General features: G+C 38.6%; 1 protein-coding gene across 1 annotated transcript; it reads left to right on the top strand.

Moving 5' to 3' along the window:
• The first annotated feature begins 13,762 nt into the window (after positions 1 to 13,762).
• Positions 13,763 to 14,557, top strand: LOC148146118 (general transcription factor II-I repeat domain-containing protein 2A-like). The gene has a single exon (XM_087998686.1). The coding sequence runs from the start codon at positions 13,763 to 13,765 to the stop codon at positions 14,555 to 14,557; it is 795 nt and encodes a 264-aa protein (XP_087854812.1).
• The last annotated feature ends 997 nt before the right edge of the window (positions 14,558 to 15,554 follow it).

Below are 15,554 nucleotides of genomic sequence, written 5' to 3'. Positions count from 1 at the left end.
ACGATATAAAATTGCATTTTATAAGATCATGGAAATCGGAGCTGGTGTAGGTCTTTTGGTCAACTGAGTCTGTTCCCTGATCTGATAGTGAACCTGATTCCATTTTCTTGTCTGTTCCCATAGCACTTCACATCAAATACCTGAGCCTGAGTCTAACTGAGCCTTGAATATTTTCAGTGATACTGCCTTACCTAGTCCATGTGGAAGAGATTCCAAATGGCTAACAGTCTGATAAAAGAAATTCATTCTCATCTCCTGAGGTGATGAGGGAGCCAAAGATGGGGAAAACATTTGAATCTTGTCCTCATTAATCTACCTATCACAGATATAACTATCTGTGACACTGTGGGTAGGAGTGACTACTATATAGTTTTTCTGAAGATCAAGACATGTCTTCACAATGGGTATTTCTTCCATCATGTTGTGTGGCACTACTCCTGTGTTAAATGGGATAGACTCAGCACCTATCTAGCAGCTCACAAATGGACATCCATGAGACACTGTGGGCCAGTATCAGCAGAATTGCATTCAACTGCAATCTTTAACCTCGTGGTTCCATATTCCCTTCACTCTTTCAAGCCAGGGGGTCAACTGTTGTTCATTGACGAATGCAGCAGGAGGCCCCAGGAGCAACATATATAAAACTGTGGTGATTATCTGGTGAAGCTATAACATGAGACTACATGCATACCAAACAATGGAAACAACATACAATCATCCACTGTGATCCTGCAACCAACAGAGATCAGTCCTGTCACATCCAGTTGTGAGTGGTGGTGGATGACTAAATAACTTACAGCCGGGAGACACTCCACGATCCTTACTACCCTCAATAATGAGGGAGCCCAGCATATCAGTGCAAAAGATAAGGCAAGAAGCATTTTCCAAAATCTTTAGCCTAACCAGGTTGAGCCAAGTTCATGAAACAAGGATCAGTTTGAACTGAACTTCACATTGCTACAGAAGGCACTGAAACTCTGTATCTCCTGGTTGATTTACATATTTCTGGAAGTTATTCATTAGGATGAAAGTCACCTGGAGATCATCCAGCTTGAAAACAGGACTACTAAAACTAGTCCCGGAAACCATAAAGGAATTGTATTTCAGAAAACAGATTTTGAGCATCCAAGTAGAGAAATAGACTTGACAAACAAATTAATAACAACCAAAAACTGGAAGCCTCTCTCCCCCAGTCTTTCTCAATGCCAAATCAGTGCCCAGTGAAAAAGAAACTTGGGACAACAACAGTTCACTGAGATCTCAAGATCTACAAACTTTATCACTGCTGCACAAAACCAGTCAACAAATAAACAATTGAATACAGATTTAAAATATAACACCTCAAGGAATCTAAGAATCTAAAACTGCAATTGTCTTTACCTTTCATTCTGTACAAAACTTGCTTGGCCCCACTTTCCTTTGAAGCTTATTATCTATGGTTGTATGTATCTGATGCCTTTTTTCTTAGGATAGTAAGTTACAAATTTTCTCTTTTTTACTCAAGACTATGTTGTCATTTAGCTTCTTTCTTTTTGTTCTAGTTAATTGTACTTTAATTTAAGTGTGATGGTTGCATTCTAAAAAGAAAATGGAAATATTTGTTGCAATTGACCAAGAGGGACATATATAAAACTGTGGTGATTATCTGGTGAAGCTACAACATGAGACTACATGCATACCAAACAATGGAAACAACATACAATCAACCACTGTGATCCTGCAACCAACAGAGATCAGTCCTGTCACATCCAGTTGTGAGTGGTGGTGGATGACTAAATAACTTACAGCCGGGAGACACTCCACAATCCTTACTACCCTCAATAATGAGGGAGCCCCCCTCCCCCCCCCCCCATAACCATTTGGTTTTAATCCGGTCTTAAGCTGTTTGTTTTCACACCAAATCCAAATGACTTTGTCATAGTGAGTGGTTCTTGGGCACTCCTCAGTATTAACCCTTTCCAGGCCTTTACATCCTTACATAATATAAAAGAAATGTGCTCCAGAACTAGCTGCAACCCTAACCGCAATACTGCAGCATAGCTACATCACAGACATTTATCCTACAATATGAAAAGTTGCCCAGATATGTCCTGACTACAAAAAAGCTGGATAATCCTAATCCAACTATTACTGCACCATCAGCCTCTTTTCGATCATCAGCAAGGTGACAGAAGGTCTTGTTGACAATGGTATCAAAGGGCACTTATAAAAAAAAAGACCTATTCACTGATGCTCAGTTTGGGTTCCATCAAGGCCACTCAGTTTCTGATCGCCTTGATGCATGGACATGGACAAGAGAGCTGAACAACAGAGATAAGGTGAGGATGATTGTGCTTAACACCAAAGTAGCAATTGACTGAATGTGGGGTGAAGGAGCCAGAGCAAAATTAAAGTGAACAAGAGTCAGTGGGAAAACTATCTACAGGTTTGACTTATACTTTACATAAATGTAGATGGTTGTGCTTATTGGAGGTCAAGCATTTCAGTATCAAGACATTGTTGGAGCAATAGCTCCTCCAGATATGTTCCTCTATCTTAAGGTTAGAAATGGGGATGTTTCTGAAAATTGGACAATATTCAATACCATCTGTAACTCCTCAGATACCTAAGCAGTCCATGCCAAATACAGAAAGACCTGTACAACATTCAGCCTCGGGCTGATAAGTGACAATTAACATTCACAACACATATGTGCCAGCCATAACCATCACCATCAAGAGAGAAGCTAACTATCTCCCTTTGGCATTCATCATGGCATTACCATCACAGAATGCTTCAATACCAATATTCTTGGGCTTACCATTGATTGGAAAGTCAACTGGACCAGCCATATAAAAAATGTGGCTCTAAGAGCAGGTCAGAGGCTAGGAACCCTGCAGCAAGTAAAACACCTCCTGACTCCCCAAAGGCTGTCCACCATTTACAAGGCAGAAGTCAAGAATGTGATGGGATACTCCCCACATGCAGCTCTAACAACCCTTGTGTAGCTCAACAGCATCCAGGACAAATCAGCTCATATGATTAGCATCTCATCCACCAACCTAAACATTGACACCACCATAGATAGACAGTGGCAGGAGTATCCACTACATACAAGTTGCATTGTAGCAAACTCATCAAATTTTCTTCAATAGTATCTTTGAAATGCATTGCACCTATCAATTATAGGGATAGCAGACGCATGAGAATATTAGGAGAGAAAATGAGGTCTGCAGATGCTGGAGATCAGAGATGGAAATGTGTTGCTGGAGAAGCGCAGCAGGTCAGGCAGCATCTAGGGAACAGGAGAATCGACGTTTCGGGCATTAGCCCTTCTTGAGAATATTACCATCTCCTTCCAAGCCAAAGACAAGCCTGACTTGGAAGTATGTAGCTGTTCCATTACTGGGTCAAAATCCTGGAACAGCCTTCCTAACAGCATCCTGGGTTTACCTGCAAGTCCTAGATTGCAGCATTTTAGAAAATGGTTCACCACCACAATGTCAAGAGCAATTAAGGGTTCTCAACAAATCCAGGCCTTATCAGCAATGCCCATGCCCCATGAAAGGAATTTCTAAAAAAAATCACTCCTTGAGGAAAATAAAATAGGATTAGGTGATGTGGGCCAGATTCAACAATAAAAAAGGTGGAGTTTTTTGCTTCATTTTGTTGGGTCTATTTCAAGTTTCTGGCAGCAGAGGGGGCACTGGAGAAACACTGAACATGAACGTCAAAAAGCGAAAAGATGCCTAAAAAAAAACCACACTGTTAAGTTCAGTTTAAATGTGAAAGTACTGTACATTAAACGCAACAGAAGAAATACTATGAGGCTGTACATGACACAGCAGTTGTGATCATGTCAGAGCCAGGAAAGCTTCAAGGATTATTCAACCCCATGAGCTGCTATCTGAGCCCTGTCCTCACTTCTTCTGCAGGCATATGTCAGATTTTGTGCCCTCCCATATGGGATGCCATCTGTAATGAATACATTTATTCTGCAGAATTGCTGACAGATGTACACTCACTGGATTCAAGAATTTATTGAGATTTTGAATCATAACATAAAGTATTATATATAGTTACCATAATGTTTACCTTTTGAATCAAATATTTATAGCAACTTCTCAATAATTCTTCACTCTAACCCAAGTTCAAAAGAATTCCAAATTAGGTAGAAACTTTCTTTCAAGTGGATTCAGGTTAATATATGATATCCATGCTGTCGATTTTTGAATGGACACTATTCCTTACACTGACCAAGGATTATGCTCACTGTGTAGCAGCTGTTTCTCTTCATCCAGATGTGGCTGAATAATCTGCACTGTAGAGCAAACATTGCCGTAGCAAGCCTTCTGCCACAAATCAACAATTCAACTGAAAACAAGCTCTGAATTCATAGATGAATAAGAGAATTAACTAAACCAATCCAAATCACAGACAATGTGGTCATTAGCTGAAATATATTAAAACCCTATGGAAACAAGATTTACAGTGGAGCAACTATATCTGCATAAAATAAACTTAAGAACATGGGTCAAGAATTCTTAAATGGATTGCTATAAACAATCACAGGCAATCAGGAAAAAGAAGAAAAACCAAGAGAATATGCAGCACCCTGACAGATGAAATAAAGCTAGAAACATACCATAGCAATGCACAAAATATTTGTACTGCACTTAGCAATTTCTAGCCTCCATCTTATGCTGTATGCTAAGGATGTCATGCTTTATTTAAGTAGCAATGAATGCTAGCTAGGGCATGGCAATGGAATGTTTCTTCAAAGTGAAGCTCTTGCACCACTTCTTCTGGTTTAAATTCCTTTTGTTTTTTCATCTGGAATGTTTGTAGATAGACCAAATAAGATTGAGTCGAGAGGGCTGTGTAATGGGGTACATTAATACCTGCACAAAGGAGGATGGCAAGTGACTGTAGTTATGCAACCAATGACTATTGCCCATATGGTAAGTAGTGTTTATTTTAACTTCCCAATGACCTGGATAATTAAGATAACAAATACAAGGTTTTGAGAACAATTAGGTTTTTCAGAAAAATTAGGAAACTATTAGTAAGCTAACATAGATGCAGACATGAAACATATGTCACAAGACAATCAGAAAATGATGCATCAAGTTTTCCAATTTGACCGTGCTATTTCCATAGAAACCTCTAACAATAATTGTATTTTCATAAGGAACATAATACCCTATAATAAAAATACAAAGGTTTAAATTAAGAATGGTTAAATTGTTTTTTCCAAAATATACTCTTTCCTTGTTATTCAGGCAACAAATCTCTTTTTTTGATTTAACCTATATCATTAGTCTACTAATTAAACTATGAGAAAACAAATAATATTTTATCTTATATATGCTTATTATATAATCCCAGAATTGTATGAGATTTTCTATGTTTTTTCAACATTCCACAATAACGATGATTTTCATTTATTTAACCTTCATGCAATGATCTCCAAGTCAATAAATGTATTTCCTGTTACTTTAACTGGTGCTTATTTTCACTGAGAATGCATTTATTCCAATTAAGTCGATGTGTCTTAATAGTTGAAATTTGAGGAATGAGGGGATTATTGTGTGAGAAATAGGGCTACAGGATGAATAAAATACCATCATTAAAGAGGAATGAAAAAGATTACAAAGGGCCTGCTCTTGCTGCTATGGCAAAGAAGGTTTAATCAAGGCGATCCAACCTTTCTCTTCAAAAACATCAAATACTTCCTGTGAGTTCTACATTCCATTGCTTGTTGCTGTTATAATTTCCAAATGTAATCCAAAAATGTCTCTTTTTCCAAAACAGTGGAAACTATTCTATCTAGCAGTAATTCACCATAAATGGCAAATATTAAATAAGCAAGTTAAGCTCATACTAAAAAAAGATGATTACTATAACTAATACAGTTCTTCTACATAAAAATAAATCATTCCTGAATTATGAGCATTGTTCACAAGGACAGCATTTCTTGCCCACCCGTAGTTGTTAAGAAGGTTCTGAACTGGCGCATTGTGTGCAGTTAAGGTATACCCATAGTGTTATGAGAGAAAACATTACGTAATTTTGATCCAACAAAGATCAAGGAACAGTGTTATGTTTATAAATCGAGAAGGTGTATAATCTGGAGGGCCTTCAATGTGGTGGTAGTCATCAGTTCAGGAGGCACTATCAAATAATTTTTGGCAAGTTGTTACCGTGTATCTTGTATTGCAGCCATAATGTGCCAGTGGGAGAAGAGGTGCATCTTTAAGGAAATAGTTAGGGTTTCAATCAACATGATTGTGTCAAACTGTTTAGTGTTGTTGAATCTGCGCTTAACCAGGCAAGTGGAAAGTATTCCATTACACTTCTGACTTGTAACATTTAGATTAATCATAGACATTTACAGCACAGAAGGAAGTCATTCGGACCATCATGTTTACACATGTCAACAAACTTCTGATTACATGAATCTCATTTTCCAGCTGCTGACTCATTGCCCAGGAAGCTATGGCAATGTAAGTGAATATCTAAATACTGCTAAAATGTTTCCAGAATTTATGACTCAACCCCTTCAGGCAGTGAATTTCAGATTTCAAACATCCTCTAAATGAAAAATTTTCTACAGGCCTCCAGACAGTGCCCGTCCACTGGCACCTCACTAGTTTCCAAAGAAGATACAAAAATTATTGCCAGGGCCCCTAACATCTCCTCCATTGCCTCCCTCAACAACCTGTTATATACCTTATTCAGGCCTGTGGATTTATCCACTTTTAAGACTGCTAAACCTGCTTATATCCACTCTGTATGTTAATTTATTCTGATATTTCGCAGTCCTCCTCCTTGATGTCTAATATTGGATTCTCCACTCTGATATGTGTACTTGCATTATTCTTTTCCATTATGAAAACTAATGCAAAGTAGTCATTGAGGACTATGCCACCACTTCTGGATCCACACACAGATTACCTTTATGGTCCCTAATGAACTCTGTCCTTTCCCCAGTCATTTTGTTGCTTTTTATACATTTTAAAAACCTCTTTCGATTTTCCTTCATTCTATCTGTCAATGCTATCTCACAAACTCTTTGGTGGTTTAAAGATACTGAAGATTCCGCAAATGAATTACTCACCGCCCTCTCACCTACTGTTGCCACCACAGTATTAGTGTTCTGTTAAGTTTCTTGTCAATGACATACCCAGGATGTTACCAGTGGAGAATTCAGCAATAGTAGTGCTGAATTGAACGTCAAGGGGAAATGGTTAGATTCTCTCTTGTTGGAGATAATCATTGCCTCGAACACGTGTAGTGTGAATATTACTTCAACTTCTTATCGAGATTATTTATTGATTTGACTTAAAATAATGAAGCAGCAATAATTTGGCAACTTTTTTTTAAATAGCATTCACTGGAACAAGCAAACTTAAAATTTAATAATGAGCAAGGAAAACAAAGCTACCTCTTTAAACTGATTTATCTGTGCAAGAAAATTACCTTATCATTTGCTGTCATTAGCCCATCTTTTCTGAATGTAAACCTATTTAGAGAAATTATTTTAAGACAAGTGGATATTTGGGAACAACAGAAAGTCTGCTAACCACACAATAGAACACTGTAATCAAACTGAGTCTGAAAGATGTAAAATAGTATACAATATTCTGTTCTGAGATTCCTTTTAAGTTGACATTAGAACAATGGTAGACGTTCTGACTTCAAGCAGAAAATGACAGATCTGTGGGCTAGTTTTAAATTATTCACCTGTTGCTCTCAGTGACAAGGTTCTGAGTTCAAGTCTCCCTCTAGGTTTCAGTTCAAAAATCAAGGCCGATACTCTGATGCAGTACTGAAGGAGTGCTACATGGTTGAAGGTGGCACTTTTCAGATTATATATTAACTGAGGCCTCTTCTTCCATCTTGGGTGAATGTAAAAGTTCTCATGGCACGATTTTGACTAGTGGAATTATCTCTTGTCCCCAGGCCAATATTCCACCACAGTCAAACACAGACAATATGATTGATATCACAATGCTTTGCTGCTTTGAAACTTTGCCGCCTCATTTTCTACATTATAGTATTCTAGTCTAGACTTCAAACTGTACTTCACTGGCAGTAAGTTTATTTGAATCATCTCCTGGACATGAAAAAATGTGTCATAAATGTATATCCTGATTTTTCTCTTTTTCTCAATTACAATATTGTTTCTTGGAAGTTTGACCACCTAATCCAAAAATCTCTGATGATAATAAGCTTTGTCATGCTGACTATTTCTTTGGAACACCAAAACTTTTCCTTTTTTATTCATAAACATATGATGCTCATCATGGCGAAAGGTATGTCGCACAACTTGCATCACAAGCCAGTCAGACATCCAAGTCTTATTTTCTAAAACTGCATCAAAATATTGTCGGCTTGTCAGCTTTCATAGATAGATGCAGGCATTTTATTGCATTCAGCTTTGTCTCTTGGAAGGTTCGTTTATTATTCAGATCACCCAGGAGCTTCAGTGAGTTAAACTCAATGTTAATATAAAGCATCATTAAAATTTTAATGGGAATTCTTAACTAGTGTACTAAGGATATCAGAAAGAAAAAGATGAACCTTTATAGGCATTTACAAATTGTGGTAACTCGGACACTGATTGAAGAAGGATTTTTCAATCCAGTACCATCTTTCATTTCAATCTTCAGCCTTCATTAGTTTTTCATCATGTTAATCATTATTGACTGGCAGTTCTATAGAGTTCTTTGCACTAATTGCATTACAGTTGCAATGACTCCCTTTTGCTTATGCAGCCATGTGCATGGAATCAGCTTTCACTTATCTTCACCATTTATATTCTTCCCATTGATGATATTTAAATTAGATTGAAACTTACATTGAGGAAACTGTTTCGAGTCATTCTACATTTTCAGGCCAAAATAGTGGTCATGAAACAAAAGTATAAAAGATAAACCATTTGAGAGAGGAACCAAAGGCAGAGTTTAAGAGAAAGGTTTTTATTAAGATTTTGGAAGCAGAGAAAATTGAGCAAGTGGTATCAGGGAGCAAAAGTATTCAATGAACCATCAGTTTTCAATGGTGGAGCAGAAATGAGTGACAAGCAGAAAACCAATGTTGAGGAATAAAAGATGTGCACGATAATGAAAGGCAGCAAAAGATCATTAAAGATGAATGAGACAAGACTATTAATGGACTTAAAGGTGAAGTTTCTTTTAAAAGTCAACTTGATTGATATTGAAGAAAAGGACAATGAAGGCAGTGTAATACAATATTTTGAATAAACAAATCCATGCAGAGGGTTGAAGAGTGAAGCCACCTAGGACAGAATTGGGGAAGTCAACATTTGAAATGAAGAAGGTATTCAAGCCAGTTTCAAAAATTGAGGGGGTAAAGGGTGGAGGCAAACAATGTTGAAGAAGTAGATGAAAACACACTTATTATAAACAGAAATGAGAAAGAGATCTGAGCTCAATGGTGAACAATATGCCAAGTTTTGCAGCTATTGATTGAGTGGTAATCAATGGTATCAACCGTGTTAAGGCCAAAAGGGCGTAAGTTTTGAATGGAGGCAAAGGAGATTGCTTTGCTTTTCAATGGTCTTTATTAACAAAACCAAGAAGTATATTATTAACCTTGATAAAGGATTGGTATGGTCATAACTGAAATATTTTGTCTGAATGATATTTGGGCACTGCACTATAGTAAGAAGGATGTGAAGGTATTAGAGAGAATGAAGGAAAAAAATGAGAACAAATTCAGGGATGAGGGACTTCAGCCATGTGAATTTATGAGTGAAAGTGGGGCTGTTCTCCCTGAGAACTTTGAAAGAAGATTTGATAATAGCATTCAAAATCATGAGGAATCTCAACAGAGTAGAATGGGTGAGACTGTACTGTTTTCAAAGTTTGTGAGAAGATTTGTAGCTCGGGTGCTCGTTGTTGTGGTTCTGTTCGCCGAGCTGGGAATTTGTGTTGCAGATCTTTCGTCCCCTGTTTAGGTGACATCCTCAGTGCTTGGGAGCCTCCGTGAAGCGCTTCTGTGATCTTTCCTCCAGCATTTGTAGTGGTTTGAATCTGCCACTTCCGGTTGTCAGTTCTAGCTGTCCGCTGCAGTGGCCGGTATATTGGGTCCAGGTCGATGTGCTTATTGATTAAATCTGTGGATGAGTGCCATGCCTCTAGGAATTCCCTGGCTGTTCTCTGTTTGGCTTGTCCCATAATAGTAGTGTTGTCCCAATCGAATTCATGTTGCTTGTCATCTGCATGTGTGGCTACTAAGGATAGCTGGTCGTGTCGTTTCATGGCTAGTTGGTGTTCATGGATGCGGATCGTTAACTGTCTTCCTGTTTGTCCTGTGTAGTGTTTTGTGCAGTGCTTGCATGGGATTTTGTACACTACATTGGTTTTGCTCATGCTGGGTATTGGGTCCTTCGTTCAGAGAACACCGAACGGAGAATTCACCACAAAGGTATACAGGAAAGCCACACACACAGACCAAGTCCTAAACTACGAAAGCAACCACCCCAACACACACAAAAGAAGTTGCATCAAGACACTATTCAAAAGGGCCACAACACACTGCAGTACACCGGAACTGCAAAAAGAGGAAGAAGAACACCTATACAATGTATTCGCCAAAAACGGATACCCGCGCAATTTCATCAACAGATGCATAAGGGAAAGTCAACGGAATGACGACATGCCGCAACCCAAAGGACTAGCCACACTACCATACATCAAGAGCATTTCTGAACTGACAGCCAGACTACTGCGACTACTAGGACTCATAACAGCACACAAACCAACAGTCACTCTCACACAACAACTCACCAGAATGAAGGACCTGTCACCTAGACAGTGGACAAAATGTCAGCAACACAAATTTCCAGCTCGGCGAACAGAACCACAACAACTGTACTGTTTGGATGAGTCATAAACCAGCAGACTTTGATTTTAAGGATTAGCAAATGAAAACAAGGGTAACATGAGGAAAATCTTTTTCTCACAAGTATTTAGGATCTGGAATAAGCTATCTGCAAGTTTGGTGGAGGCAAATTCAATTTTGGCTTTCAAAGGGAATTGCATAACTAACTTGTTTAAAATGCTAGCAAGACTACAGGGAAATGGAACTAGCTGAGTTGCTCTTACAGAGAGTTGGCACAAACACAAAGTGTGGAATGGCCTCCCTACAAGTTGTAATGTTTTTATTCTATGAAATTATTCAATAAATTAGCAGCAACTAGCTATTAGTTTTGATAGGTAATTGTAAAATAGAAATATGAAGTTGGGTATTGTCAGCATACATGTGAAAGCTGATCCCATTCTTCCAGATAATGCCACCAATGGATCATTGGGACCCAACAGGTAGTGAAGAGGAGGCTAAAGACTTGGAGGTGACTACACCAGAAAGAAGAACATTGGACTCATTGGAGGCAGTGGGGTACATACAGTGCAATTATTATAAGTGGAACCAAAGGGAAATAGCCTGACAGAGAGACATACAGAGGAAAGATATTGGAAGAAACTCTGTGTGCAATCTATTACACAATCTATTAATTGTGTAATAGATTGAACAGTAATAGACAATATTGCTTAAAATGGTTACTATTGTCTCAGTGCTGTGTGGGTTGCAAACCAGATTGGAGGACTTCAAACGGTGAATGAATGTAATGTTTTTGCCATTTATGTTATTTCTTGCATTGCTATTTTCCTCCTAACCTGGAAATTGCTATTTTTCTAAATTTAGTGTTTTGAGTTGAAGTCAGGTAGTAAAGGGAAAACATAAAAATTCACATTCACCTGACAGAAAAGTAGGCTCTTTTCTCTGACCTCCTATCAATGCAATGCCCTTATGGTTTGGAGGTGTTGCAAGATTGAATATGTTATTTTACACATCTATGATATTCTGATCCAGCGAGATAGCAGGCTTGCAGCTGTTATTGCAGATATGTTTAATGCATAGAATTTTAAATATCATTCTAATGTTTATATGAACTTTGCTAAAAGGTACAGAATTATAGTGAATAATAATTTAATTTCATGTCCCAATCAGAAACAAATGAACCATTTAGCTCATTTCTACCCATTTTTGAGGCACTCGTTCCTCTCAAAGCTTGTTTACTTGTGGAGTGAAGCGCACCAATACTACATTGATTCAAATGATAGTATGAATGTCCATGAAGGGTATGCAGTGCACCCTACAAAATTGATATGATGCTAGCAGCATCACTTAGAAGTTCAACACTCCAGGTAACATCCTTTATTAACTTTGCACAGTTGAGCACATATTTAGAAGCCAGATGGACATCTCCACCTCACGCCCACCTCCAGCACAATTTCAAGAAAACATCAAAAACGTCAATGCTGATTGTTTGCTTGTGGTTTTTGCTAAGATTCTACATGTGTTTGGTTCTTTCTCATTTTTACCAATTGCAAAAGTTGACATAGAATGTGTGGTAAGTGCTGAAGGATGTTTTATTGATTTCAGACTTCTGTACAAACTAGTTGCTCACACAAAATGCTACACCCATAGACATTCCCTTTGAAATAGCTTTGGGAAGGAACCAAGGTCACCCAGAAAAGGGCAAGATGCTGGAAAAGAAACAAAAGGAAAATAACCTCTCAACAAGAGGTCATATTCTCCCTGGGCATTCAGAAAACAATCCTTTATTTTCTTAATGATGAACAATGAGATAGAGTCATAGAGGTCTACAGCACAGAAAAATGCCCTTTAGGGAAGGAAATTGCCATCCTTACCTAGTCTAGCATACATGTGACTCCAGACCCACAGCAATGTGGCTGACTCTTAATTGCTCTCTAGACAATTATGGATGGACAATAAATGCTGCCTAGCCTGTGACACCCTCATCCCATGAATGAATGACAAAAAAAAACAAAAAAGGCCTTTTCGTCCGTCAGGTCAGTGCTGGTCAACAACAACTACCTGACTATTATCATCTCATTTTCCAGTACTTGTACATTTAATAGTAAGGTCCTGGGAGTGCTGCTGATCAAAGAGACCTTGGAGCATAGGTTCATAGTTCCTTGAAAGCAGAGTCACAGGATAGTGAAGAAGGCGTTTGGTATGCTTTCCTTTTTTTGGTCAGAGCACTGAGTATAAGTTGGGAGATCATGTTGCAGCTGCACAGGACATTGGTTAGGCCACTTTTGAAATATTGCGCTCAGTTCTGGGCTCCCTCCTATAGGAAGGATGTTGTGAAACTTGAAAAGATTCTGAAAAGATTTACAAGGATATTGCCGAACTTGGAGGGTATGAGCTATAGGGAGAGGCTGAATTGACTGGGGCTATTTTCCCTCGGGTGTCGGAGGCTGAGGGGTGACCTTATAGAGGTTTATAAAGGCATAGTTAGGGTGAACAGGAAAGATCTTTTCCCCAAGGTAGTGGAATCCAAAACTAGAGGATATAGGTTTAAGGTGAGAGAGGAAAGATTTAAAATGGATCTAAGGGCCAACTTTTTGAGCAGAGCGCAGTACGTGTAAGAAATGAGCTGCCAGAGGATGGGTGGCATCTGGATGGGTGTATGCATAGGAAGGGTTTAGAGCAGACCTGGGCATTTTATGGCCTGAGGGCCATATCCGGCCCTTTGGTCGTTTCTGTCCGGCCCGTGTGAGGTCAATCTTAAATTAGAACATAAATGAAAAAGTATTTACGCCATGCACGCAATACAAATGTGTTACTTTTGTTTTGAAAAGGTGCTTTTTTTATTTACGTATGGGCGCACATGTGCGTGCGTGCGTGAACAGTTAAAAGTGATGCTTGCCGGCTAGCCCACAAAATGTCAGCTCACGCCAAGACAAGTTATGTCATATCCCACAAAATTGCCAGAAACAGTAAACCTTTTTCTGATGGAGAGTTTATTAAGGAGTGCTTGTTGGACTCTGCAGAACTAATATACCCGGAGAAAAAGGAGGCATTTGAGAATGTGCCCCTCTCCCGACGCACTGTAATGAGAAGGATTGGGGACATCGCGAGAAATCTGGAGCTTCAGCTGCAGCACAGAGTCAACTTTGACTTTTTTTCCTTGGCTTTGGATGAGAGGTGCGATGTACGTGACACAGCCCAGCTACTCATCTTTGTACGTGGGATAACTACGGACTTTAAAATCACTGAGGAGCTGGCAGCCATGCAGTCAATGAAAGGAACAAAAACTGGTAATGATTTGTTCACGGAGGTAAATGCATGTTTGGACACATTGGGACTAAAATGGGAGAAGCTGGCGGGTGTGACAATGGATGATTGTACAAATCTAATGGGAAAAAATGTTGGACTCTTAAAGAGAATGCAGGATAAAGTGACAGAAATTGACCCTGAACAAAAATTAGTATTTTTGCGTTGTATTATACATCAGGAAGTGTTGTGTAAGTCAGTGTTAAAAATTAACCATGTGGTTGATGTTGTAACTAAAATAGTTAACTTCATCAGGGCAAGAGCTTTGAATCACAGGCAGTTTGTTGCATTTTTGGAGGAAAATGAGACTAAACATCGTGACATAGGCTACCACACAGCTGTCAGGTGGTTCAGCCTGGGCAAAATGCTGAAACGTGTATGGGACCTGAGAGAAGAGATTTAAGATTTCTGTGTGAAGAAAGGGAATGGCATTCCACAGCTTTCAGGTGCAGACTGGATTGTAGACCTTGGTTTTGCTGTTGATGTGACTGCACTTATGAATGAACTAAATGTGAAACTGCAGTGCAAGGACCTTTTTGTGCATGAAATTTACAACTTGGTGAAGGCTTTTATGAGAAAGTTGCAGCTTCTCTCAAGCCAAATGGAAGTCAACATTCTCACCCACTTGCCAACACTGAAAGAAGCCGCACCTTCAGCTGATCACCTCCACAGGTACTCATCTATGTTAGAAGCACTGCATGGTGAATTTTCAAGGCGATTTCAAGACTTGAAAAAGGTTGAGAATGAAATGCACATGATTTTTTTCCCCCATTTACATGCAATGTGGAGAATGCACCTAGTGATGTTCAGCTTGAACTCATTGACCTGCAGTCTGACACACTTCTGGCAGAGTACTTAGGTCAGTCTCACTGCTTGATTTTTACACTTCCCTCAAAGAGGAGAACTTTCCACACATGAGGAGGCATGCTCAGAAGATTCTAATCCTCCTTGGATCTACCTATGTATACGAACAGACATTCTCAGTGATGAAGTTCAACAAATCCAAATACCGATCCTCTATCACTGATGATCACCTCTCAGCTGTTCTTCGCATATCCACCTCAGACATTCAAGCAGTTTTCAGTGCACTTGTTCAAGCCCAAAACAGACTGGATTTTTCTCACTAAACAAGTAAAATGAACTGAAAAACATCAAAACACTTATTGCTTTTTGTATAGAGTTGTTTGTTGTTTGTAATACTGAACAATAATGAAACAACTTTTCATTATTGGTTTGTGAGATTAACATGTTAAAAATAAAATGAAATACTGAACTTATTGTTTTTACTGTTTATTTCTTCTATATTTGACCTACTCCACAATTTCATATCTTTATTGTAACAGAATATCCTTATTCTTTTGATTATAAGTTTCAGTGCAAAACGATATAATTTAGTACTT

This window comes from Chiloscyllium plagiosum, unplaced genomic scaffold (genome assembly GCF_037043375.1).
Source record: "Chiloscyllium plagiosum isolate Xiang-an unplaced genomic scaffold, Cpla_swu_hap1 HiC_scaffold_21, whole genome shotgun sequence".
NCBI lineage: Eukaryota > Metazoa > Chordata > Chondrichthyes > Orectolobiformes > Hemiscylliidae > Chiloscyllium > Chiloscyllium plagiosum.
The sequence above is the reverse complement of the archived record's forward strand: the minus strand, read 5'-3'. Positions and strand labels throughout refer to the sequence as shown.

Coding starts and splice junctions, on each gene's coding strand:
- LOC148146118 (XM_087998686.1), top strand. CDS start 13,763: ATGTCAGCTCACGCCAAGACAAGTTATGTCATATCCCACAAAATTGCC.